We start from the raw sequence: 19699 nt of genomic DNA on the forward strand, positions 1-19699 counted from the left end.
GATCAGAGCCAGGCAGTAAAAACAATAAAAGTGGCCGGGCGCGGTGGCTCAAGCCTGTAATCCCAGCACTTTGGGAGGCCGAGACGGGTGGATCACGAGGTCAGGAGATCGAGACCATCCTGGCTGACACGGTGAAACCCCGTCTCTACTAAAAAATACAAAAAATTAGCCGGGCGAGGTGGCGGGCGCCTGTAGTCCCAGCTACTCGGGAGGCTGAGGCAGGAGAATGGCGTGAACCCGGGAGGCGGAGCTTGCAGTGAGCTGAGATCCGGTCACTGCACTCCAGCCTGGGCGGCAGAGCCAGACTCCGTCTGAAAAAAAAAAAAAAAAAAAAAAAAAAAAAAAAAAACACAATAAAAGTGCACTGTATTTCACTTCTTAGATGTCCAAGATCAACATAGACCCCCTTTACTGTGTAATTTCAAAAAATATTTTCATGTTTATCATAATGCAACTATCCCTCATCAATCTCAAAGCATAGTTATCCCACTTCTGGGAGGAGACATTCCAAGTTTTCACCCAGTTACCATATCTATCCCCAATTCAACATCTTGGCAATGGCAAGGGGCTGTTTGGTTAGGTACTAAGCTCATGGTCTTTCCATTTGAGGCCCAACTACAATGATGGAGAGAAAATTGTATAGCTGAAAGGAGGAAAAACCCTCCTAGTTGAAGAGGGGGGTGAGGAAAAAAACCTGGTCTGTGGTCCACATGCTTGACTGAATGGTGAGGAAGAGGTTCCCTGGTGCACCAACCTCACTGCTCTGATTTCGCTGTCTCTGTGAGAGGAGCACTGAGGGATGCAGGTTTGGGGAGGTTCAGGGCAACCATAGGGGCTGAGCAATCCTTTGGTTTGTGGAGGCTTTCTGGCAATACAATTCCCTTAATCTCCGGGAGGCTTTTCAGTCAGTTTGCATTTGGTTATCCCCAGAGCTATTAACCAAAGCTAGAGACCTCTATGAAAGTTATGATTCTTAGCCGGGCGCAGTGGCTCACGCCTGTAATCCCAGCACTTTGGGAGGCTGAGGCGGGCAGATCACGAGGTCAGGAGATCAAGGCCATCCTGGCTAACACAATGAAACCCCATCTCTACTAAAAATACAAAAAAATTAGCTGGGCATGGTTTTGGGCACCTGTAGTCCCAGCTACTCAGTAGGCTGAGGCAGGAGAATGGCATGAACCCGGGAGGTGGAGGTTGCAGTGAGCCGAGATCATGCCACTGCACTCCAGCCTGGGTGACAGAGTGAGACTCTGTCTCAAAAAAAAAAGAAAGTTAAAGAAAGTTATGAATCTTGAATGAAGTCCCTGGTGGTGGTATAGAAGGAGGGTAAGGGTTATCTCTTAGCAACAGGCCCCAGTGTTCTGCCCATCCCAGGAGCCCTTGGTTCTGCAGCCTCTAGCTGGGCCTCTACCACAGGGCAATGCAAACTCCTAGTCTGGGGTGGGAGGCAGAAGGTTATCTGCCTTTTCTCACTCAAGCTTCATCCCAATGGAAGGCTGTTTATAATGGAAGCTTCTGTCCAGCTGGAGGGGGCACAGCAGGAGAGGTTCAGCAGGGCCCGAGGAGTTGAGTACCTGTCAGGCCCCAGGCTTGTCTCCCTCTTAGTTCCCAGCCTCTTTGTCTTCGCTTGAGCTGCCTTTAGCTTGAAGCAAAGAACTAGCTCTTAATTATCTGACTCTCAGCCATGTTGAATTACTGGCCACAAGCAGAAAGGGCCTCTCTGGGCAAGCCCAAATTTTCTTCCTTTCTGCTTTCAGATGGGCTCCTTTCAGCCAGAGTGTGTCTCTTGCTTGTTGGACCTTACTGAGGCCATTGGAAAGACACTCCCAACATCCTGACATTTTTCTCCAAATCCCCTAATGTTCCAGCCATGGTAGGTACATGGCCTGAGCTCCAGGGATGGTGGGAGACAGTTTCATCATCTGCTTTGCTGCTGCTCTGTTCACCAACCTGTGAGTGGGGAATGGGGGAAGTAGTGCCAGCTTATGCCCCCCTGCTTAGTTCAGCTAATTTCTTTTGTGGGTCTATGAAAACTTTCCATCTCTGATTCTAATTTCTTGGTTAGGATGTTTTCTGGGTGCAAGTAACACAGAACCAGCTGTAACTAGCTTAAGCAAAAAAGGGAAATAGGGGCTGGGTGCAGTAGCTCACACCTGTAATCCCAACACTTTCAAAGGCTGAGGCAGGTGGATCACTTGAGGCCAGGAGTTCGAGACTAGCCTGGCCACCATGGTGAAATCCTGTCTCTACTAAAAATACAACAGTTAGCTGGGCGTGGTGGCACATGCCTGTAGTCCCAGCTACTTGGGACTCCTGAGGCAGGAGAATCGCTTGAACTTCAGAGGGGGAGGTTGTAGTGAGCTGAGACTGCACGACTGCATTCTAGCCCGGGTGAAAGAGTGAGACTCCATCTCATAAAAAAGGGGGTGGCGGTGCAGAATTGATTAGTTTGTGTAACTGAACAGGCCAGGCTCTCAAACAGTGTCTGTGAGGAATGTCTTTCTCCATCTAAGTTTTGCTTCTTTGGGTTGGCTTCATTCCCAGGTGTCTCCTCCCAAAAGGAGAAAGGATGGCCCCAGCAGCACCGGCCTTCTCCATCAGCTTAGAAACCTGATCCCAAAAACAATGCTTTCCCTCAGTCATTCTAGAACAGTCCTGGGGCTCACTGGCTCAACTTTGGTGCTCCATGTTTACCCCAGGACTGGGGATTTGCCAGGTCTATGTCACATCCCCAAGACCATGTGGACTGAGAAAGTGGGGAAGGATGGTTCCCTGTGGTCAAAGCAGGGTGCTGTTACCAGGAGGAGGACTGGATGCTGAGCTGGCAAAGGGAACAGACATCCACCCATACATCCTGTGGAAATGCCAGAAGGCAACAGAACTCTGCGGCAGGTCAGGATGGAGAAGTAGAGCTTACAGGTGCGAGTAAACCTGTGGGAGGGAAGCCGACTGCCTTCCTGGGGGGAGGATAGAGATGGAGGGCTCCAGAGGCAGACCTCAGGGAATGAGGACGTTTAGGAAGGCAGCAAGAACAGGAAGTTGCAGAACCCATGGGAAAATCCAGACCGGAAAGCTCATGGCAGCCTGTGAAGATGGAGGGGTCAACAGTATCAGCCATGGGACCAAGTCGGGTTGATGACAACTGGCTTAACTGATCAGCAGGTGGTCTGTGACCTTGATCACAGGGCAGTGGAAGCCTGATTGCAGACAGTTAGAAAGAGGATGGCAGTGAGGAATGGGATGGAGACCCCACGAGGTAGGAGAAGGGTGACAGGAAGCCAGATCTGGAGGGGCAGCAGGAGTTGACAGTGAGGAGGGTTGGAATGCCAGAATTGGTGGGGGGATGGAGGGACCTTGTGCCAAAAGGGGTGTGGGGAGGACGGATAATAAAGCCCTTGGGGTAAAGGTGGGGCAGGGACACTTACTGGAAGCCTACCTCACCTTTTCTAGGTCTGAGAAAAAGACCTAAGGGCTTGGAGTGATAGGGATAGGAGGATGTGGTGCAGAAGTCGGGACAAAACAAACAGTGACACAAGTGATGTCATTAGGTAGAGTGATGTTTTGGTTACTGAAACATGGTACCAATAGTTCCAGCCTGTGTGGGGGTGCAGTCTGCAAAAACTGAAAATAAGCATCTTCTTTCCAAGGATTTTTACACTCAAGTATACAGCTTGATGATTATTTACATATGTACACAACTGTATAACCACCACCCAGAGCAGATATAGAACATTCTCCGCATCACATAAAGCTGCCTCCTGCCCCTTCCCAGTCCATGTAGCCCCCAGCTGGGGACCTCTATGCTGACTTCATCATCAATTGTGTCTGTTCTTGAACTCCATCTCTCTGGCATTCTACAGCATGCACTCTTTGGTCTGGCTTCTTTCATGCAACATAATATTGGATGGACTCATCCACGTCACTGTGTGTACCAATAGTTTCTTTTCTTATTGCTGGGTAGATTCCATCATTAATATGCTACAGTTTAACCATTCTACCATTGATGGGCACTTGGGTCGTTTCCAGGTTGGAACCATTATAAATAAAAGTAATTACGAGCCAGCCCCTTTAAAAACAGATTATCTCATTCTCTCGCTCGCTCTCTCTCTTGCACATATACAGGCCCTCGCACAGGTGCCAGAGCAGGACAGCCTCCTCTGGGAGGTCGCCCGTTGCCCCTCGATGCTGTTTCCTCATGGCTGGGGGATGAGGGCTCGGGACTGGGAGCCGGGTTGGGCGCAGTGATACCCTCTTCCTAAGACTCATCGCGTCTCTTCCAGCTTCCTCGCCCCGGGCCGCGGGCGCCCTGAGCCTTCCTGACCCCGCAGGGGGCCTGGCCCGCGGTCCCCCATGAGCGCGCCCGGCTGACCGGCGGGGCGGCCGCGGTGGAGCCCGCGTGCCGCGGGGGCGGCGGGGCCATGGCCTCGCTGGACCTGCCGTACCGCTGCCCCCGCTGCGGGGAGCACAAGCGCTTCCGCAGCCTGTCGTCGCTGCGCGCGCACCTGGAGTACAGCCACACCTACGAGACGCTCTACATCCTCTCCAAGACCAACAGCATTTGCGACGGCGCCGCCGCTGCAGCGGCCGCCGCGGCGGCCGCCTCGGGCTTCCCGCTGGCGCCCGAGCCCGCCGCCCTGCTGGCCGTGCCCGGCGCCCGGCGCGAGGTCTTCGAGAGCACGTCCTTCCAGGGCAAGGAGCAGGCGGCCGGGCCGTCGCCCGCGGCGCCGCACCTGCTGCACCACCACCACCACCACGCGCCCCTCGCACACTTCCCCGGCGACCTGGTGCCCGCCAGCCTGCCCTGCGAGGAGTTGGCCGAGCCGGGCCTCGTGCCCGCCGCTGCCGCTCGCTATGCGCTGCGCGAGATCGAGATCCCGCTGGGGGAGCTGTTCGCCCGCAAGTCCGTGGCGTCCTCAGCGTGCTCGACGCCGCCGCCTGGGCCTGGCCCCGGCCCTTGCTCCGGGCCTGCCTCCGCTTCGCCCGCGTCCCCCTCACCTGCCGATGTGGCCTACGAAGAGGGCCTGGCGCGCCTCAAGATCCGCGCGCTGGAGAAGCTGGAGGTGGACCGGCGGCTGGAGCGCCTGAGCGAGGAGGTGGAGCAGAAGATCGCGGGCCAGGTGGGCCGGCTGCAGGCCGAGCTGGAGCGCAAGGCGGCGGAGCTGGAGACTGCGCGGCAGGAGAGTGCGAGGCTTGGGCGCGAGAAGGAGGAGCTGGAGGAGCGCGCGTCTGAGCTCTCCCGCCAGGTGGACGTGAGCGTAGAGCTTCTGGCCTCACTCAAGCAGGACCTGGTGCACAAGGAACAGGAGCTGAGCCGCAAGCAGCAGTGAGTAGACCCTCGGGGCCCTGTGGGTGGTTGTGCCTGTGCGGGTCACTGTGCCGCCGCCACCACCACCGTGGGCGTGCCTGAGTGTGTCTGTATGTGGCCATGGCTTTGTAATAGAGGATCTGTGGCCAGTAGCATGCATGTGGGGCCAAGAGTGTCATGATGATGTGTGTTTGGTACTGTGAGGACATGGCAGTGTGACCCTGTGCCTCTTTGTGAAGACTGCTTTTCTTCTTCTCTGTCCTAGACAAGCCAACTCCTGCATTTTGGCACCAGATCCTCTTCTCTTTTGTCTACCCAAAGACATAGCTCAACTCTCCCCTCTCCCATCATCAGATTTTCTGTTTCTGCATATTTCTTTTCTTTTTTTTTTTTTTTTTTTTGTGACAGAGTCTTGCTCTGTTGCCCAGGCTGGAGTGCAGTGGCGTGATCTCGCCTCACTGCAGCCTCCGCCTCCTGGGTTCACGCCATTCTGCCTCAGCCGCCCGAGTAGCTGGGACTACAGGCGCCCGCCACCACCCCCGGCTAATTTTTTGTATATACATATATATATATATATATATATATATTTTTTTTTTTTTAGTAGAGACGGGGTTTCACCATTTTAGTCAGGATGGTCTCCATCTCCTGACCTCGTGATCAGCTCTCCTCGGCCTCCCAAAGTGCTGGGATTACAGGCGTGAGCCACCGCGCCCAGCCTGTTTCTGCATATTTCTAAAAGCATACAGAATGTTATTTCTTTCATCTACCACAACCCTCTTCCCTTTAAGCTACTGCTCCTTTTCTCTCCTTACAGAAAACTCCTTGTATTTGTTTATACTTCTTGTCTCCAATTTCTTTCCTCACTTTCTCTCTTGAACCCAGGCTGATCGGGTTTCCACCTCTACCAGTGTCCCCATGTCACCAGTGACCTTTCTGTTGCTAAGGCCTAGCCATGGTCTTACTTGCCCCATTGGTGGCATTTGACATAGCTGATCCCTGACATGCCTTCTTCCCTTGGCTTCCAGGACACTCTTGGGATTTCCTTCTATCTGTCTCAGTCTTCTTCATTTCTCTGGTCTTTAAATGTAGGATTATGAACTACAGATGACCCCTGACTTATGATGGTTTGACACAATTTTTAGATTTTCCGATGCTACAAAAGCATCACGCAGTCCGTAGAAACTGTACTGTGTGAAAATGAAAAACAGTATGTACAACCATACTGTTTCTTTAGTACAGTATTCAATAAATTACATGAGATCAACACTTTTTTTTATAAAATAGACTTTGTGTTCAGTGATTTTGTCCAACTGTAGGCTAATAGAAGTGCTCTGAGCACATTTAAGGCAAGCCAGGCTAAGCACTGGTGTTCAGTAGGGTAAGTGCATTAAATGCATTTTTGACTGATGATATTTTCAACTTACAATGGGCTGACGGGGATGTATCCCCATTGTAAGCCAAGGAGCATTTGTATATAGATGTTATTTATGTGTCCCCATTGTGATGTAAACTCCATAAAGGCAGGAGTTGTTCACTGCTATTTCCCCAATACCTAGAACAGTGCCTGGCACCTAGAGGGTGCTCAATAAATGTTGAATGGATGCACAAACAACCGGGAATGCATTTGGGAGTAAGTACACACGTGATTCTAAGTGTGCCATGTGTTCATGCAGCTCCTAGAAGTTGGTGCAAACTATCAGTATGCTTCCACATTTGAGTGTATTCCTCTGTGGGGTGATGTGACTTAGCGTGTATTTTTGAAGGTTCTTGAAAGTATGTTTGACTGTGTCGGTGGTACTATGCCTCCATGGTTCTTTGCGTGTCTCACACGTGAGCACATGCCCAAGCTGGAAAATGATGTGAGTACACGAACATGAATGTGTGGGGCTGTGCCTGGGGCTGTGTAATGGGCCTCTGTGTGGGGATATGTGACATGGCTGGTGGCTCTAAGTATGTGCCTAGGAGTGTTCTGTGTTGGGATGCTGGGTATTGAAGGCCATGCACATGTGACTGAACATGTCTGTGTTTCTGTATGAGAGAGATGTGTCTGGTTATGGCATATGAATGTACATGGGGTACGTGTGTGGGGATGTGTGTGTGCCTCGAGTGGTTGTGTGGGACTGAGTATGCCTGAGTATTTCTGTGGAGAGCGGGGTGTGTAGTATTTCTGTGGAGAGCAGGGTCTGGGGCCGGGTGGGTGGGGTGTGAGTGTGTGGCTCGGAGTGCATGCATGCATTTCTGTATGTATCATCGTGCGGGGCTAGGCCTGTTCTGCAGGAACCCATGTGACCGTTAGCAGACACCACAGGCAGCTGTGCCGGTGTCTCCCCGCACTGGCCAGGCTCTCCTCCAGAGGGTGGGTGGGCAGGCAGGCTGAGGCTCTGGGGTAAGAGACTGCTCTGGGCCCAGGGAGGTGGTGCAGATCGACCAGTTCCTGAAGGAGACAGCGGCGCGGGAGGCCAGCGCCAAGCTGCGGCTGCAGCAGTTCATTGAGGAACTCCTTGAGCGGGCTGACCGTGCCGAGCGACAGCTGCAGGTCATCAGCAGCAGCTGTGGCAGCACGCCCAGTGCCAGCCTGGGCCGTGGAGGTGGGGGCGGTGGTGCTGGCCCCAATGCCCGGGGCCCAGGCAGAATGGTGAGTGCCCACCTGCTTTCTCTCCTCTACCTGCACACCTGGTCCCCCACAACCTCACCTTTCACGTGGCTGGATATCTCTCCATGATGCCCCATTCGCCCCTTCTTTGGCTTTTCCCCCACGAGCAGATGCCAGGAATGGGGAGACCCTCTGACTGGGCAGGAGTGCCAGTGCCAGCCCCCGAGGCTGTAGTGAGATATGATTCAGTGACCCCAGTCCTCAGGGGCTATCTCTGCCCATCCCTGCAAATGAGATTCCAGGAGCCACAAGCTGGGGTCCGGGGTGTTGGGTGGCTGTGGGGAGGGGCTGGTGAACCTGCCTCTCTGGGCTGTCTGTCTGTCCATTTGTCCATCTTTCCCAACTGTTTTCCCTTCTCTCTCCTCTCCCCCATTTCCTCTCCATCTTTTTCCCTGTTTCCCCTGCTATTCCTGCTCATCCTCTTGCCTCCTCCGCCCCTCTCCTTTACCTCCTGCTCTGGGGGCCCACAGCGAGAACACCACGCGGGCCCGGCCGTGCCTAGCACATATGCAGTGTCACGGCATGGCTCCTCTCCCAGCACAGGGTAAGCCTTGGGCCCAGCCCACCCCATACAGCCCACCCTCGCCCTGGAAAGATCCGCTGACCTGTCTGGGGCTTGTGTCATCCTCCTGTCCCTAACCCCCCGGGTCACGTGTGTCTGCCTTTCCACACCCAGAGGGGGCTTTTGGAAAGCAGTGTGGGTGGGTTGCCCTCAGCCGACGGTAGGGGCAGGGTGGGGAGTTTGGGCAGGCCTGGTGCCTCTCACCCCTTACTGTGTGATCCACCCTGCCCCAGGGCCTCCAGCCGTGTGCCAGCCGCATCCCAGAGCTCAGGCTGCTATGACAGTGACAGTCTGGAGCTGCCCAGGCCGGAGGAGGGGGCCCCTGAGGACAGTGGCCCTGGGGGCTTGGGCACACGGGCCCAGGCTACCAACGGGGGCTCAGAGCGGTCCCAGCCCCCTCGCAGCTCAGGCCTGCGGCGCCAGGCCATCCAGAACTGGCAGCGCAGACCCCGCCGACACAGCACTGAGGGGGAAGAGGGTGATGTGTCTGACGTTGGCTCCCGAACCACTGAGTCAGAGGCTGAGGGCCCGTTGGATGCGCCCCGCCCCGGGCCTGCTATGGCTGGGCCATTGAGCAGCTGCCGGCTCTCAGGTAGGTCCCGGAAGGGTTGGCAGGGGGACACAGGTCTGAGGCAGTGAATCTCCTGGGCTCCTGCACCCCCCTTCCCTTTCCCCAGACTTGCCCACCCCTCCTACATAGCACCCTTTAAGCCTAGGGCAGGAACTCTTGTGACAGGGCAGGGCTGCAGCGGCACAAGTATGCTCAGATTGTCTGATGCACAAGGATGCCACATCCGGGGGACGGGGGGGGTCCATTCACGTGGTGGGCTCATCAACATTTATAGGACAGCAGTTGATTGTTGCCTCCCAACTCTGAAGCCCCTGGTGCAGTGGGAGAGAGGCCTCCCACCATATTCACAGAAGGCCCCACACATATGTGGGTGGGTTGGGAGGTGAGAGGGCTAGGCTAGGGTCAGACTTGTAGCTGCACCCCATGTTCTGGGTAGCCCCATGCCCACCTTCTGTTTCCAGAGGCCCAGTTTATACTGCAGCACCCCCCAACCCCTTTCCCTCTCCAAATCTGATATATTGCCTCATGTAGGGGGTGAGTTTGAATGATATATAACCTTAAAAAGAAAGTTTACACAAGGGATGCCTTTTTGTAAATTGTAAAACTGGAGATGGGGTACCGCAAAGGACAGGGATGCAGAGGCCCCTTTTCCTTCCTCCCTAGGCCCTGGTACCACAGCATGCCCATTGCTCTGCAGCTCCTACCCTGCCCCAGCTCCCCACACACATCCCCACACCAGCCTTGACCCTCCACGCTCACTTTTGAAACCCTTGTATTCTGCAGCCCGCCCTGAGGGAGGCAGTGGACGGGGTCGGCGAGCAGAGAGGGGCAGCCCCTCACGCTCCAATGAGGTCATCAGCCCAGAGATCCTGAAGATGCGAGCTGCCCTCTTCTGCATCTTCACCTACCTGGACACGCGCACACTGCTGCACGCCGCTGAGGTTTGCCGGGACTGGCGCTTCGTGGCCCGCCACCCTGCAGTCTGGACAAGGGTGCTGCTTGAGAATGCCCGTGTCTGCTCCAAGGTGCCTGCCCCTGCCTGCCTTCTATGCCCTGCTGTGAACCCACCTTTCCCCGTGGGTAGAATCTGGTCCCTGAAGGTCTGGTCCTTGCAACCCTTACAACACTGTAGCGCCAACCTGGCTTCCCTGAAATGCTCTCATGCAGCCTCCTATCCAGGGCTGGCCCACCTCCAGCCAACCAAGTGCAGACCCCTTCATCTCCAAATACTCTTCCCCTCCCCCACAGTTCCTGGCAATGCTGGCTCAGTGGTGCACCCAGGCCCACTCTCTGACGCTGCAGAACTTGAAGCCCCGGCAGCGGGGAAAGAAGGAGAGCAAGGAGGAGTATGCCCGTAGCACCCGGTGAGGCCTGCAGTGGGTGGGTGCTGGGTGCTGTTGGGCCACAGACCTGGAATTAAGTAAGGATGTTTCCCAGAGGAGGAGGTGGCCAGCTCTCTGACCTCTTGGTCATCTCCAGGGGCTGCTTGGAAGCTGGGCTGGAGTCCCTGCTGAAGGCAGCTGGGGGGAACCTGCTGATCCTGCGCATCTCCCACTGTCCAAACATCCTCACCGACCGCTCGCTCTGGCTGGCCAGTTGCTACTGCCGTGCCCTGCAGGCTGTCACCTACAGGTGGGTCAACCGACTAGAAGCATAGCCTGTTCCCTCTAGGCCCAGGGTCCCACGGGATCCCTAGGTGCTGCATAGCTTCCCCCAGGGTTCTCAAGCAAAGGGATCCAAGAACTCTATGGCTGAAGGGAAGGAAGCTTTGGCAAGAGCAGAGGCCACCAAGAGTGGGCAACTCCAGCTTTGTCTTGTATCTTTTCATTTTCTCTCTCTCTTTTTTTTAATAGAAACGGGGGCTCACCGTATTGCCCAAGCTGGTCTAGAACTCCTGGGCTCAGGTGATCCCCAACCCCAGCCTTGACCTCCCAAAGTCTTGGGATTACCAGCAGCTTTGTCTTTTCACAGGAGTGCCACAGACCCTGTGGGCCATGAGGTCATTTGGGCCCTGGGCGCAGGCTGCAGAGAGATCGTCTCCCTCCAAGTGGCACCACTTCACCCCTGGTGAGCCCTGGCAGGTTTGGGGGATGGGAGGGGAACACAGTTGGGCCTGGTCTGGGGCTGAGGACTGAGCGGATCTGAGCCCATTCCACAAGCTATCAGGACAGATTAACACACATTAATCTGTCCATTGAGGCATTAGGAGCAGGGCTTTAAAATCAGACCTGGTTGATTACAGTGACTTACACCTGTAATCCCAGTACTTTGAGAGGCCAGTTTGGGCGGATCACCTGAGGTCTGGAGTTCAAGACCAGCCTGACCAACATGGAGAAACCCTGTCTCTACTAAAAATACAAAATTAGGCGAGCGTGGTGGTGCATGCCTGTAATCCCAGCTACTCAAAAGGCTGAGGCAGGAGACTCACTTGAACCTGGGAGGCGGAGGTTGCGGTGAGCCGAGATTGTGCCATTGCACTCCAGCCTGAGCAACAAGAGCGAAACTCTGTCTCAAAAATAAATAAATAAATAAATAAATAAATAAGTAAGTAAATGAAATCAGACCTGGGGTCATGTCCTGGCTTACTGGCAGTGCCACCTTGGGAATCCCAATCGTGTCTTAGTTTCTCAAACTGCAAAGTAAAGGTGGTACTAGGAACTATGGACCTTATTAGGGCTGTTGCTGGCCCAAATGAGATCAGATACACAAAGCCTGCAGGGTCTACTGTAATTGTTCAGTAAACACCAGCTAAAAACCACCAGCTTTGTTTGACATATGAAAGGTGGTTCAGGGAGGTCAGTGTATGAAAGAGCTGGTCGTTGGAGAATCCAGGTTATGAAATCATTTCTCACTCTGCTTGGAGTTCCTCTAACACACCAGGCTCCTTTGCTCCTCTCCACGCGACAGCTCCTCCCAGCCATCCAGTGTGCCTTCTGTAACACCCTGGGTAGAGCGTGTCACTGGTCCCCTGCCTCAATCCCCACTGCATTTTGCCCTGATCCCTCTGTCATCTACTTTGCAATAATTTCTTTTTTTTTTTTTTTCTTTTGTGAGACGGAGTCTCGCTCTGTCACCCAGGCTGGAGTGCAGTGGCCAGATCTCAGCTCACTGCAAGCTCCGCCTCCCGGGTTTACGCCATTCTCCTGCCTCAGCCTCCCAAGTAGCTGGGACTACAGGCATGGGCCACCACGCCTGGCTAATTTTTTTATTTGTAGTAAAGACGGGCTTTCACCATGTCGGCCAGGCTGATCTCGAACTCCTGGCCCCAGGTGATCTGCCCGCCTCGGCCTCCCAAAGTGCTGGGATTACAGACATGAGCCACCACACCCAGCCCTACTTTGCAATAATTTCTTGATATTTCGATCTCCTACACTAGGCAGGTGGTTCTCAAGGCAGAATCTAGGAATGTCCATTTCTGTATCCCTGGTATCAAGTACATAATAGATGCCAGCCAGAGAGATGTCTGTTGCCTGGGCAAATGATGAGGGATGAAGTGTTCAGGGAAATGGCGTTTGGTGTGAATGGAAAGGAAAGTTGGGGCAATCAGGAAGGGCCTTGCTAAGGAATTTAGGTTTTTTGCATTTTATCTAGAAAGTATTGGAAGCTATTTGGGGGGATTTTAGATTTTAAGAAAGGGATTAAGATCAGACTGGTAATGTTCTATGCCCCTCACCACTTTCCTGCCACCAAAGAGACTGTCCACTCTTTGAGGGCAGGGACCATGTCTATGTTGTCAGCACTGCACCCCAGGGCCTAGCTCAGTTATTGTTGACTTGATAACCACTTGCTGAATGGCGGAGTGAGTGGCTGTAGGAATGAAGGGCTCCCTGTCTACAGTGTGGAGGATGAGATGGCAGGGAGACTAGTGTTAACCCAGAGAATGCCAATGGTGGTCTGAACTGTGGGTTCAAGAGTAGTTTAGGCCGGGCACAGTGGCTTACACCTGTAATCCCAGCACTTTGGGAGGCCGAGGCGGTGGATCACTTGAGGCCAGGAATTTGAGACCAGCCTGGCCAACATGGTGAAACCCCGTCTCTACTAAAAGTACAAGAAAATGAGCCAGGCATGGTGGCGCATGCCTGTAGTCCCAGCTACTTGGGAGGCTGAGGCAGGAGAATCGCTTGAACTCAGGAGGCAGAGGTTGCAGTGAGCCGAAATTGCACCCCTGCACTCCTGCCTGGGTGGTAGAATGAGTCCCTGTCTCAAAAGAAAAAAGAAAAAAGAGTGCTTGGGAATCAGAATCTGCAGGACTTGGTGGATGAGATGAGGGCAGAGGAGTCAGGGATGATCCCGGTTTTCTGACTTGACCAGCTGGGTTGTTGGAGGAACGCTTGCCTGAATCAGGGAGGGGTCCCACAGGAGGAGCATGCTGGGGTGTCAGGCATCCAAAGACCTCCCTGACAGCTCCCCCTTCCCGTTCTCCAGCCAGCAGCCCACGCGCTTCAGTAACCGCTGCCTGCAGATGATTGGTCGCTGTTGGCCCCACCTGCGGGCCCTGGGGGTCGGGGGTGCCGGCTGTGGGGTGCAGGGCCTGGCATCACTTGGTGAGTCTTTCCTTGGACTGGGGTGGCGGGTAGTAAGAAGCAGGCATGGGTGCAGTGCTGCCCAGTGAAATCCCACAGGGGCCTGGGGCTGCAGCCTGGGTGGTGGCAGGTGGAAGAGTGGTGGCCAGGGTGCTGGCTGCAGGGGTGACCTGGGGGGTTTGTCAGCAGGATCCCCCTTCTTCCTCTTCCTAGCGAGAAACTGCATGCGGCTGCAGGTCCTGGAGCTTGACCATGTGTCAGAGATCACCCAGGAGGTGGCGGCAGAGGTCTGCCGGGAAGGCCTGAAGGGATTGGAGATGCTGGTGCTCACAGCGACTCCCGTCACCCCTAAGGCCCTGCTGCATTTCAACAGTGAGCAATGGGGAATGCGGGGCAGGGTATGACTATCACCTGCCACGGGGCTCTGTCAGCAGGTAGCCTAACTATCACTGGGGCAGATGGATCAGGGCCTCCAGCCAAGGGCAAAGGCAGGGGGACAGGTTAAGAGCACTGGTTCTGGAGCTTGACTGACCTAGGTCCCAGGTCTGGCTCTGCTACTTATTAGCTGAGTGATGTTGGGCAAGTTACTGTACCTCTCTGAGTCCTGTATTCCCATCTTCTAAGTTGACTTTCTAGGATGGGTGAGAGGATTAAATGGGATATGTGAAAGCTCCCCCCACCCCCCGCCCCAGGACAGTTCTCAGGGTGAAGACTCCTCTCTCCCTGGACTCCAGATCATACCTCCTTGGCTTCCGCACCTTTCTCAAACCACCCACCCCACTCTCAGTCACTACTCCACCTGCACTGAGGACCCTCTTTCCAAGACCTTCTTCCCCCTTCAGCCACATGGCACGCCCTGGACTTTATCACCAGAACTAACTGCTCAGCCTCCAGAATCATGACCTCTAGGCCCTTCTCAGCCATCTGATCTTCCTCCACCTCCCCCGACTTCATGCCATATCCAGTTCCTTAAGCCGTCTGTTCTCAAGTGTTTGTCCCACCTCCCCCTCCTTTGTGCTTGAGCCTGGATCCGCGAGCCTCACCTCAGCCACTCTGTTCCTTGTCATTCATCCTCAAATGCCCAGACCATGGTATAGCTGCCCCCTGTGTCAGGGAAGTTCCTAGAGGCCTTGGACAACTGGCGGCTGCCCACTCACCCTCCCAGAGGCCACTGCAGCCTCTCCTGTCCCTCAGCCCCACCTACCTCTCCCCGCATCTTGTCGCAAGCCCCCAGGTGGCATGGGTCCTGTGTCGTGTTCCCGGTGGCTGGCACCTGATTGTCTGATTTCATTAATTAGTGAGAGGAGAGGAGGCAGCTCCACAGCCCAGGCCAAACACGCCCCTGCCTTGCCCACCTTTTCTCAGGCATCTGCCGGAACCTCAAGTCGATTGTGGTCCAGATTGGGATTGCGGATTATTTCAAAGAGCCCAGCAGCCCTGAGGCCCAAAAGCTGTTTGAGGACATGGTGACAAAACTCCAGGTGAGGGGTCGGCTCTGAGGCTGTCCAAGACCCCAAGTGGCATCCCTGAACTGGGGCTGGTGACCTGGGTGAGTGTGGCAGGAGGGAGAACTAACCCAGGGTTCGGTCCGCAGGCCCTGCGACGGAGGCCCGGCTTCTCTAAGATTCTGCACATCAAGGTGGAAGGCGGCTGCTAACCCGGGTAGGGGGCGGCAGGGCCCCTGCCAGCCCCATATCAGGGCACTCTCTTTGGACCTCAGAGGGACCCTGGTTTGGACTAGACCTTTGGAGGCCAAGTGTTATCCTTGGCTTCTGGAGGGGGACTGACAAATCTCCTGTCCTCCTCCTGGAGCAGCGGAGCAACAGGCCTGACCCAGGGCACTGCTTCCCTAGTACAGGGGCTTGGACAGAAGCTGCCCTCCGACCCCGACCCTACCCCGGCTGGAGCAGCCTCTGGCACAGCCATTGAGGAGCTGTCACCACCAGCGCCTGGTGTCATCATCACCTGGAGGATCTGCAATAACCACCCAGTGGCTCCTCAGCTGTTCTGGCCGGCCTCTCCTTCCTGAGGCCCAGCCTCCTGGTCAGGAGTCTCTGGGGCCCCAGGCCAGCGGGGGCTCCACAGGGCAGCTCAGACTTGGCAAGGAGGACTCTTCTCCCCAACCCTGCCCCAGCCTTCTGGGGGCATCCCTTCAGACAGCCTGCCTAGGCTCTGGATCCACATTTTCTGGGGATACCACAGGCAGACCTAGGAACCTGGGCACGTGGTCAGCCAAAAGCTGGGGGCAGCAGTACAGTGGGGTAGTGGGGGTGGGTTTGGAAAGGAAACAGTCACCCAGAACTTCTCTCCAGGATGAGACCACCCTTCCACGGTAGGGGATTGCCAGGGGGAGGAAACTTATTTATTGCTGTAAGACAAGACCCCTCCTCCCAACCCCACACCCCACCGCATACCAGAGCTAAATTCAAAGCTGAAAGGCGCACGTTTTTATACCTACATTCATTCCTGAGGGACCCTCCAGAGGGTCAAGGTCCCAGCCCCAGGCAGCCCTGTCACAGTGAGAAGTACTTCCTGTCCTCAAAGAATTTCCTTCTAATCCAGGTGCTTGGGCAGGAACCTGATGGCCTTCGGGTCACCAAGGCTGTCTGGGAGGGAGGCACGGGCCGCCCTCTGTGCTGAGGCTGTGGAGGAAGCCAGGAGGAGGGTGGCTTGCTTTGCTTCCTTGTCTAATTAGCTTGCTTGAAGATGTAGCCTTGGCAGGGAGCCAGACCCATGGGGCCAAGGAAGAGGAAGAGCATCCTCAACAGACTCACTCCCCCTTCCTCGGTCTCCACGGGCCCCATGGGCTGAGGGCTGCATTGGGGTCTTCTGCCTAGGGGAAGTGCTGGACCTGGGCTGGAGCCACTTGGCTTAGAAGCCACAGGATTCCAGTGGGGCTTTTCACTGGCCTTTGCAGTCCCCAAAGGATCAGGTCTCAGAACCAAGGCTCCAAAGGCTTGAGGTCTCCCCAGTTCCTCCTCTCAGAACTCCCATAGTGGCTCAGAGGCCGGGGGTCCTACCAACTTTCATTTGGAAAGTTCTTTCAAACATCTAAACTAGATCTATCTTAGGGTTTCTTTCTCTCCTAGATAGGATCAGCTCCCAGCCCTAGCCATTAGGCTGCTGGTCCTGGCTGGGGATGGGGTCCCCTCGTTACCCAGTCCTTCCCAGGAACCCAACTCCCTAACGCAACCTGGCTTGGACATGAAGACCCAGCCCTCGGTTACCTTGTAAAGAGTCCTCCAGAGCTGGGACCCCATGGACGCAGCAGCACACCCAGCTCCCATGGCGTCACTCCCTAGCTCTGTCCCAGATCTTGCTATCATTGTTGACTTTTCCTCCTGTGGCTTGTTCTGTCCCTGCCCTTTGAAAATCTAAAATACCAAGGGTGTCATGCTGGCAGCTCCCTGCCCAGTCCTGCACGAAGCCTTGGCTGTGTGTGGCACTCCCTGCCCCTACCCCAGAGCAGCTGGCTCCATTGGCTTCTCCCTGCACCAGCCCTGTCCTCAGGGGTCAGGGAAAAGCAGCACGGCTTTCTTTCCTCTCCTCCAGAGGCCTGGAAGGGAGGTGGCGGCCCACTAAGAGCCTGGATACCTTGGATTTGTTGGTCCTGCCTCGCCAACTGCACCCTGCAGCTCCTGCTCCCTGTGACCCCAGAACCAGAGGTGCTGCCTTCCCTGTCTCCTGGACAAAGCACAAAGGGATGCCCTGCTTGGCTTCAGCCTGCCCAGCTGAGGGATTTTCTCTGTCCCAGGGACCTTCCATCCCTGAATACAAGGCTCTGGGCAACTTCTCTCCGGGTGGTACACACTAGAATGCCTGGCATTAGCCCTGGGAAAGGAGGTTGGGGCATATGGGCAGCGAGCTAGGGGGGAGAAAGGTGGTGCTGAAAGGCCAGACGCTAGTTGCAGTTTCACTCATTCATTCATTCGTGCAACAGTACCGAGCACCACCAGCACTGGAGGCAGAGGGGTGAACAAGATACCCTTCTGCCTGGGGGACGTCCACTTCCCACGGATTTGGCTATTTCCAGGAAAGCCCCTCAGTCCTCCACCTTGTTCTGGCTGTGTGTGAAGGATGTGTGTGAGCAGGCCCAATCCTTTGCAGCAGGAATGAGAGGTCAGAGTATCCCACTGCACACGCACCCCCGGGCTGACAGACTTGTGCCCCCCAGCCTTCATGCATGCCTGAGCACTGGCAGCTTTGCAGCCCCTGCCCCACCAGCCCCTTGACGCTCTTCTTTTGTTCTCTCCTTGGGGATGAGCCCTGCTGCTGAGTAGGGAGCTTTTGCTTGCTGGGAGGCTCTATGCATTGATTTCTTTGGCAACCATACAGCTAGGGCTGAGGATGGGAACAAGGACAGAGGGCCTGGCTATCCCCAGAAGCATTTCATCCATCTTTACCCACCCAAAGGGATCCCTCCACATCTCATACCCAGTAAGATGCAAGAAAGGAATATCTGAGAGCAAGCAGCCCTGCTCCAGGGGACCCAGGTATGTGTAGAGGCCCAGTGGGGGTGGCCACTTGGTGTTTCTACCACCCCCTGCCATCCAGTCTGGCTCCAGTGCCTACCTGGGAGGTTGGTGTACTTGGCTTAAGTACTTCATGCTTTATTTAGGCTGCTTCCCCACAGCACCGACAGGAAATGAAGATGCACTTACATGCATCCCTGCGGGAATAAAGAGTGGGTGGGCTGCCCAGCACCACGGCCTTTCCCCAGCCAGGAGAGACCACCTAAGGATCAAGGCAGCTCCTGTTTTCTTGGTCCTGTCACACTCGAGTCTGAGCCAGCCCCTCAGGAATTGCCTCGAAAGGGGGAAAAAAAAAAAAAGGGGCCTCCTTCCCAAGGCCTCCTACTCCAAGGTTTGGCTCCATCCCTTGCCTTTGGGTCCTGCCTATTACCCTGGTCCTGGTCTCTAATCTTTGGGGCCACAGGTGGGGAGTCACCTGGGCCCCAATCCCTCTAAGGCGCTAAGTTGAAGGAGGCCTTCCCAGAGTGACTATTGGTGCCAAAGTCCCAGTTCCTGTTGGACTTGGGGTAAAAACAGGAGAGAGAGTGAGTGGGTATATGGCCCAAGTGCCCAGAGAAGTTAACTCGAACCTATGGGACATGTCCCAGCCTGTCAGTCCCTGATGAGTGTAACTTCCTTCCCCGGGGGGCCTGGTCCTTCTCTCTACCCCAGTGGCCATGCTTTCTCACCCAGCCTTGTGCCCGGCCTGCATTTCTGTATATATTGCTGTGTATTGTGTGTATGTATGTATTCCTGGACAAGTGTGTTCATCTGCAGCCCTTGCCTGAGGATAAGGTTTAGGATTGGGTAAAGATCAGAATACCAGGGCCAGCTAAGGCAACAATTCCCTCCCCAACCCCTTGGGACCTCAGCCAGTCCCAAGGCTGCCCTGACAATCAGGCAGGCTCCCCACCATGAGACTAAGCCTCCTCTGCCACTGCCAGCATGGGCCAAGGGAGGCTTGGCCTTGGGCTTGCCAGCCTCAGCTCTGCCCTGGCAAGGGTCTTGTATCCAGGGCAGAGGCCTGAGGTGACCCAGGCTTGCCTTGTGGCTGATGCCAGCAGGCTTGGTTCTAGTGGGCACCACTGGTGGGTAACCTCCATAACTGGCCCTTAGGCCCTGCCTTCCTGCACAGCTAGGCTATAATGGGCCTGAGCGTGAGAGGGTAGCTTCCCCAGCCCCAAGCACAGGCAGAGGGGTGGAAAGCAATTTTTGGTTTTATTTTTGTTTCTGAAGTGGTGCCTGTACCTCCAGCCCCCAGGGGGCCTTTCCTGGCCACACTTCTCTGCCCCACCCAGGCATCGCCATCCCAGCACTTTGCTCCATGTCACCCGTAAGATGCCCTTTGCTGAATGTACCTGAGTGTATGTATTTAAAAGGACTCACATGGGCATCAGAGAATTTATGGCTCTGTATCCAATAAAAAAGATGGTGAAACTGGTATATCTGCCCCAGAGAAGTAAATGGTATTGTGGCCACACTTGGTCATCTGTGTTATCATGGTCTTTCTGCAGCTCAAGTGTACAAAGGCAGGTAACCCAGTGGAATGAAGTATTAGCAAGACTTGCCAGCGG

General features: G+C 55.0%; 3 protein-coding genes across 3 annotated transcripts in view; all 3 read left to right on the forward strand.

Annotated features, from left to right (window-relative positions):
* Positions 1 to 19699, forward strand: part of SFXN5 (sideroflexin 5) — a 616301-nt gene that overhangs the window by 277987 nt on the left and 318615 nt on the right. The window lies entirely within an intron of this gene.
* Positions 1 to 19699, forward strand: part of PRADC1 (protease associated domain containing 1) — a 174426-nt gene that overhangs the window by 128958 nt on the left and 25769 nt on the right. The gene's annotated exons all lie outside the window — the stretch shown is intronic.
* On the forward strand, positions 1628 to 19567 carry FBXO41 (F-box protein 41). The gene is made up of 13 exons (XM_050754405.1): positions 1628 to 5323; positions 7715 to 7940; positions 8429 to 8502; positions 8754 to 9112; positions 9875 to 10116; positions 10340 to 10455; positions 10571 to 10723; positions 11063 to 11158; positions 13517 to 13635; positions 13828 to 13986; positions 14980 to 15095; positions 15209 to 15276; positions 15468 to 19567. The coding sequence occupies exons 1-12, from the start codon at positions 4419 to 4421 to the stop codon at positions 15269 to 15271; spliced, it is 2628 nt and encodes an 875-aa protein (XP_050610362.1). The 5' UTR covers positions 1628 to 4418; the 3' UTR covers positions 15272 to 15276; positions 15468 to 19567.

This window comes from Macaca thibetana, chromosome 13, assembly GCF_024542745.1.
Source record: "Macaca thibetana thibetana isolate TM-01 chromosome 13, ASM2454274v1, whole genome shotgun sequence".
NCBI lineage: Eukaryota > Metazoa > Chordata > Mammalia > Primates > Cercopithecidae > Macaca > Macaca thibetana.

Coding starts and splice junctions, on each gene's coding strand:
- FBXO41 (XM_050754405.1), top strand. CDS start 4,419: ATGGCCTCGCTGGACCTGCCGTACCGCTGCCCCCGCTGCGGGGAGCAC. Junction 8,503..8,753: donor GGCTCCTCTCCCAGCACAGG/GTAAGCCTTGGG, acceptor ACCCTGCCCCAG/GGCCTCCAGCCGTGTGCCAG. Junction 10,724..11,062: donor CTGCAGGCTGTCACCTACAG/GTGGGTCAACCG, acceptor GTCTTTTCACAG/GAGTGCCACAGACCCTGTGG.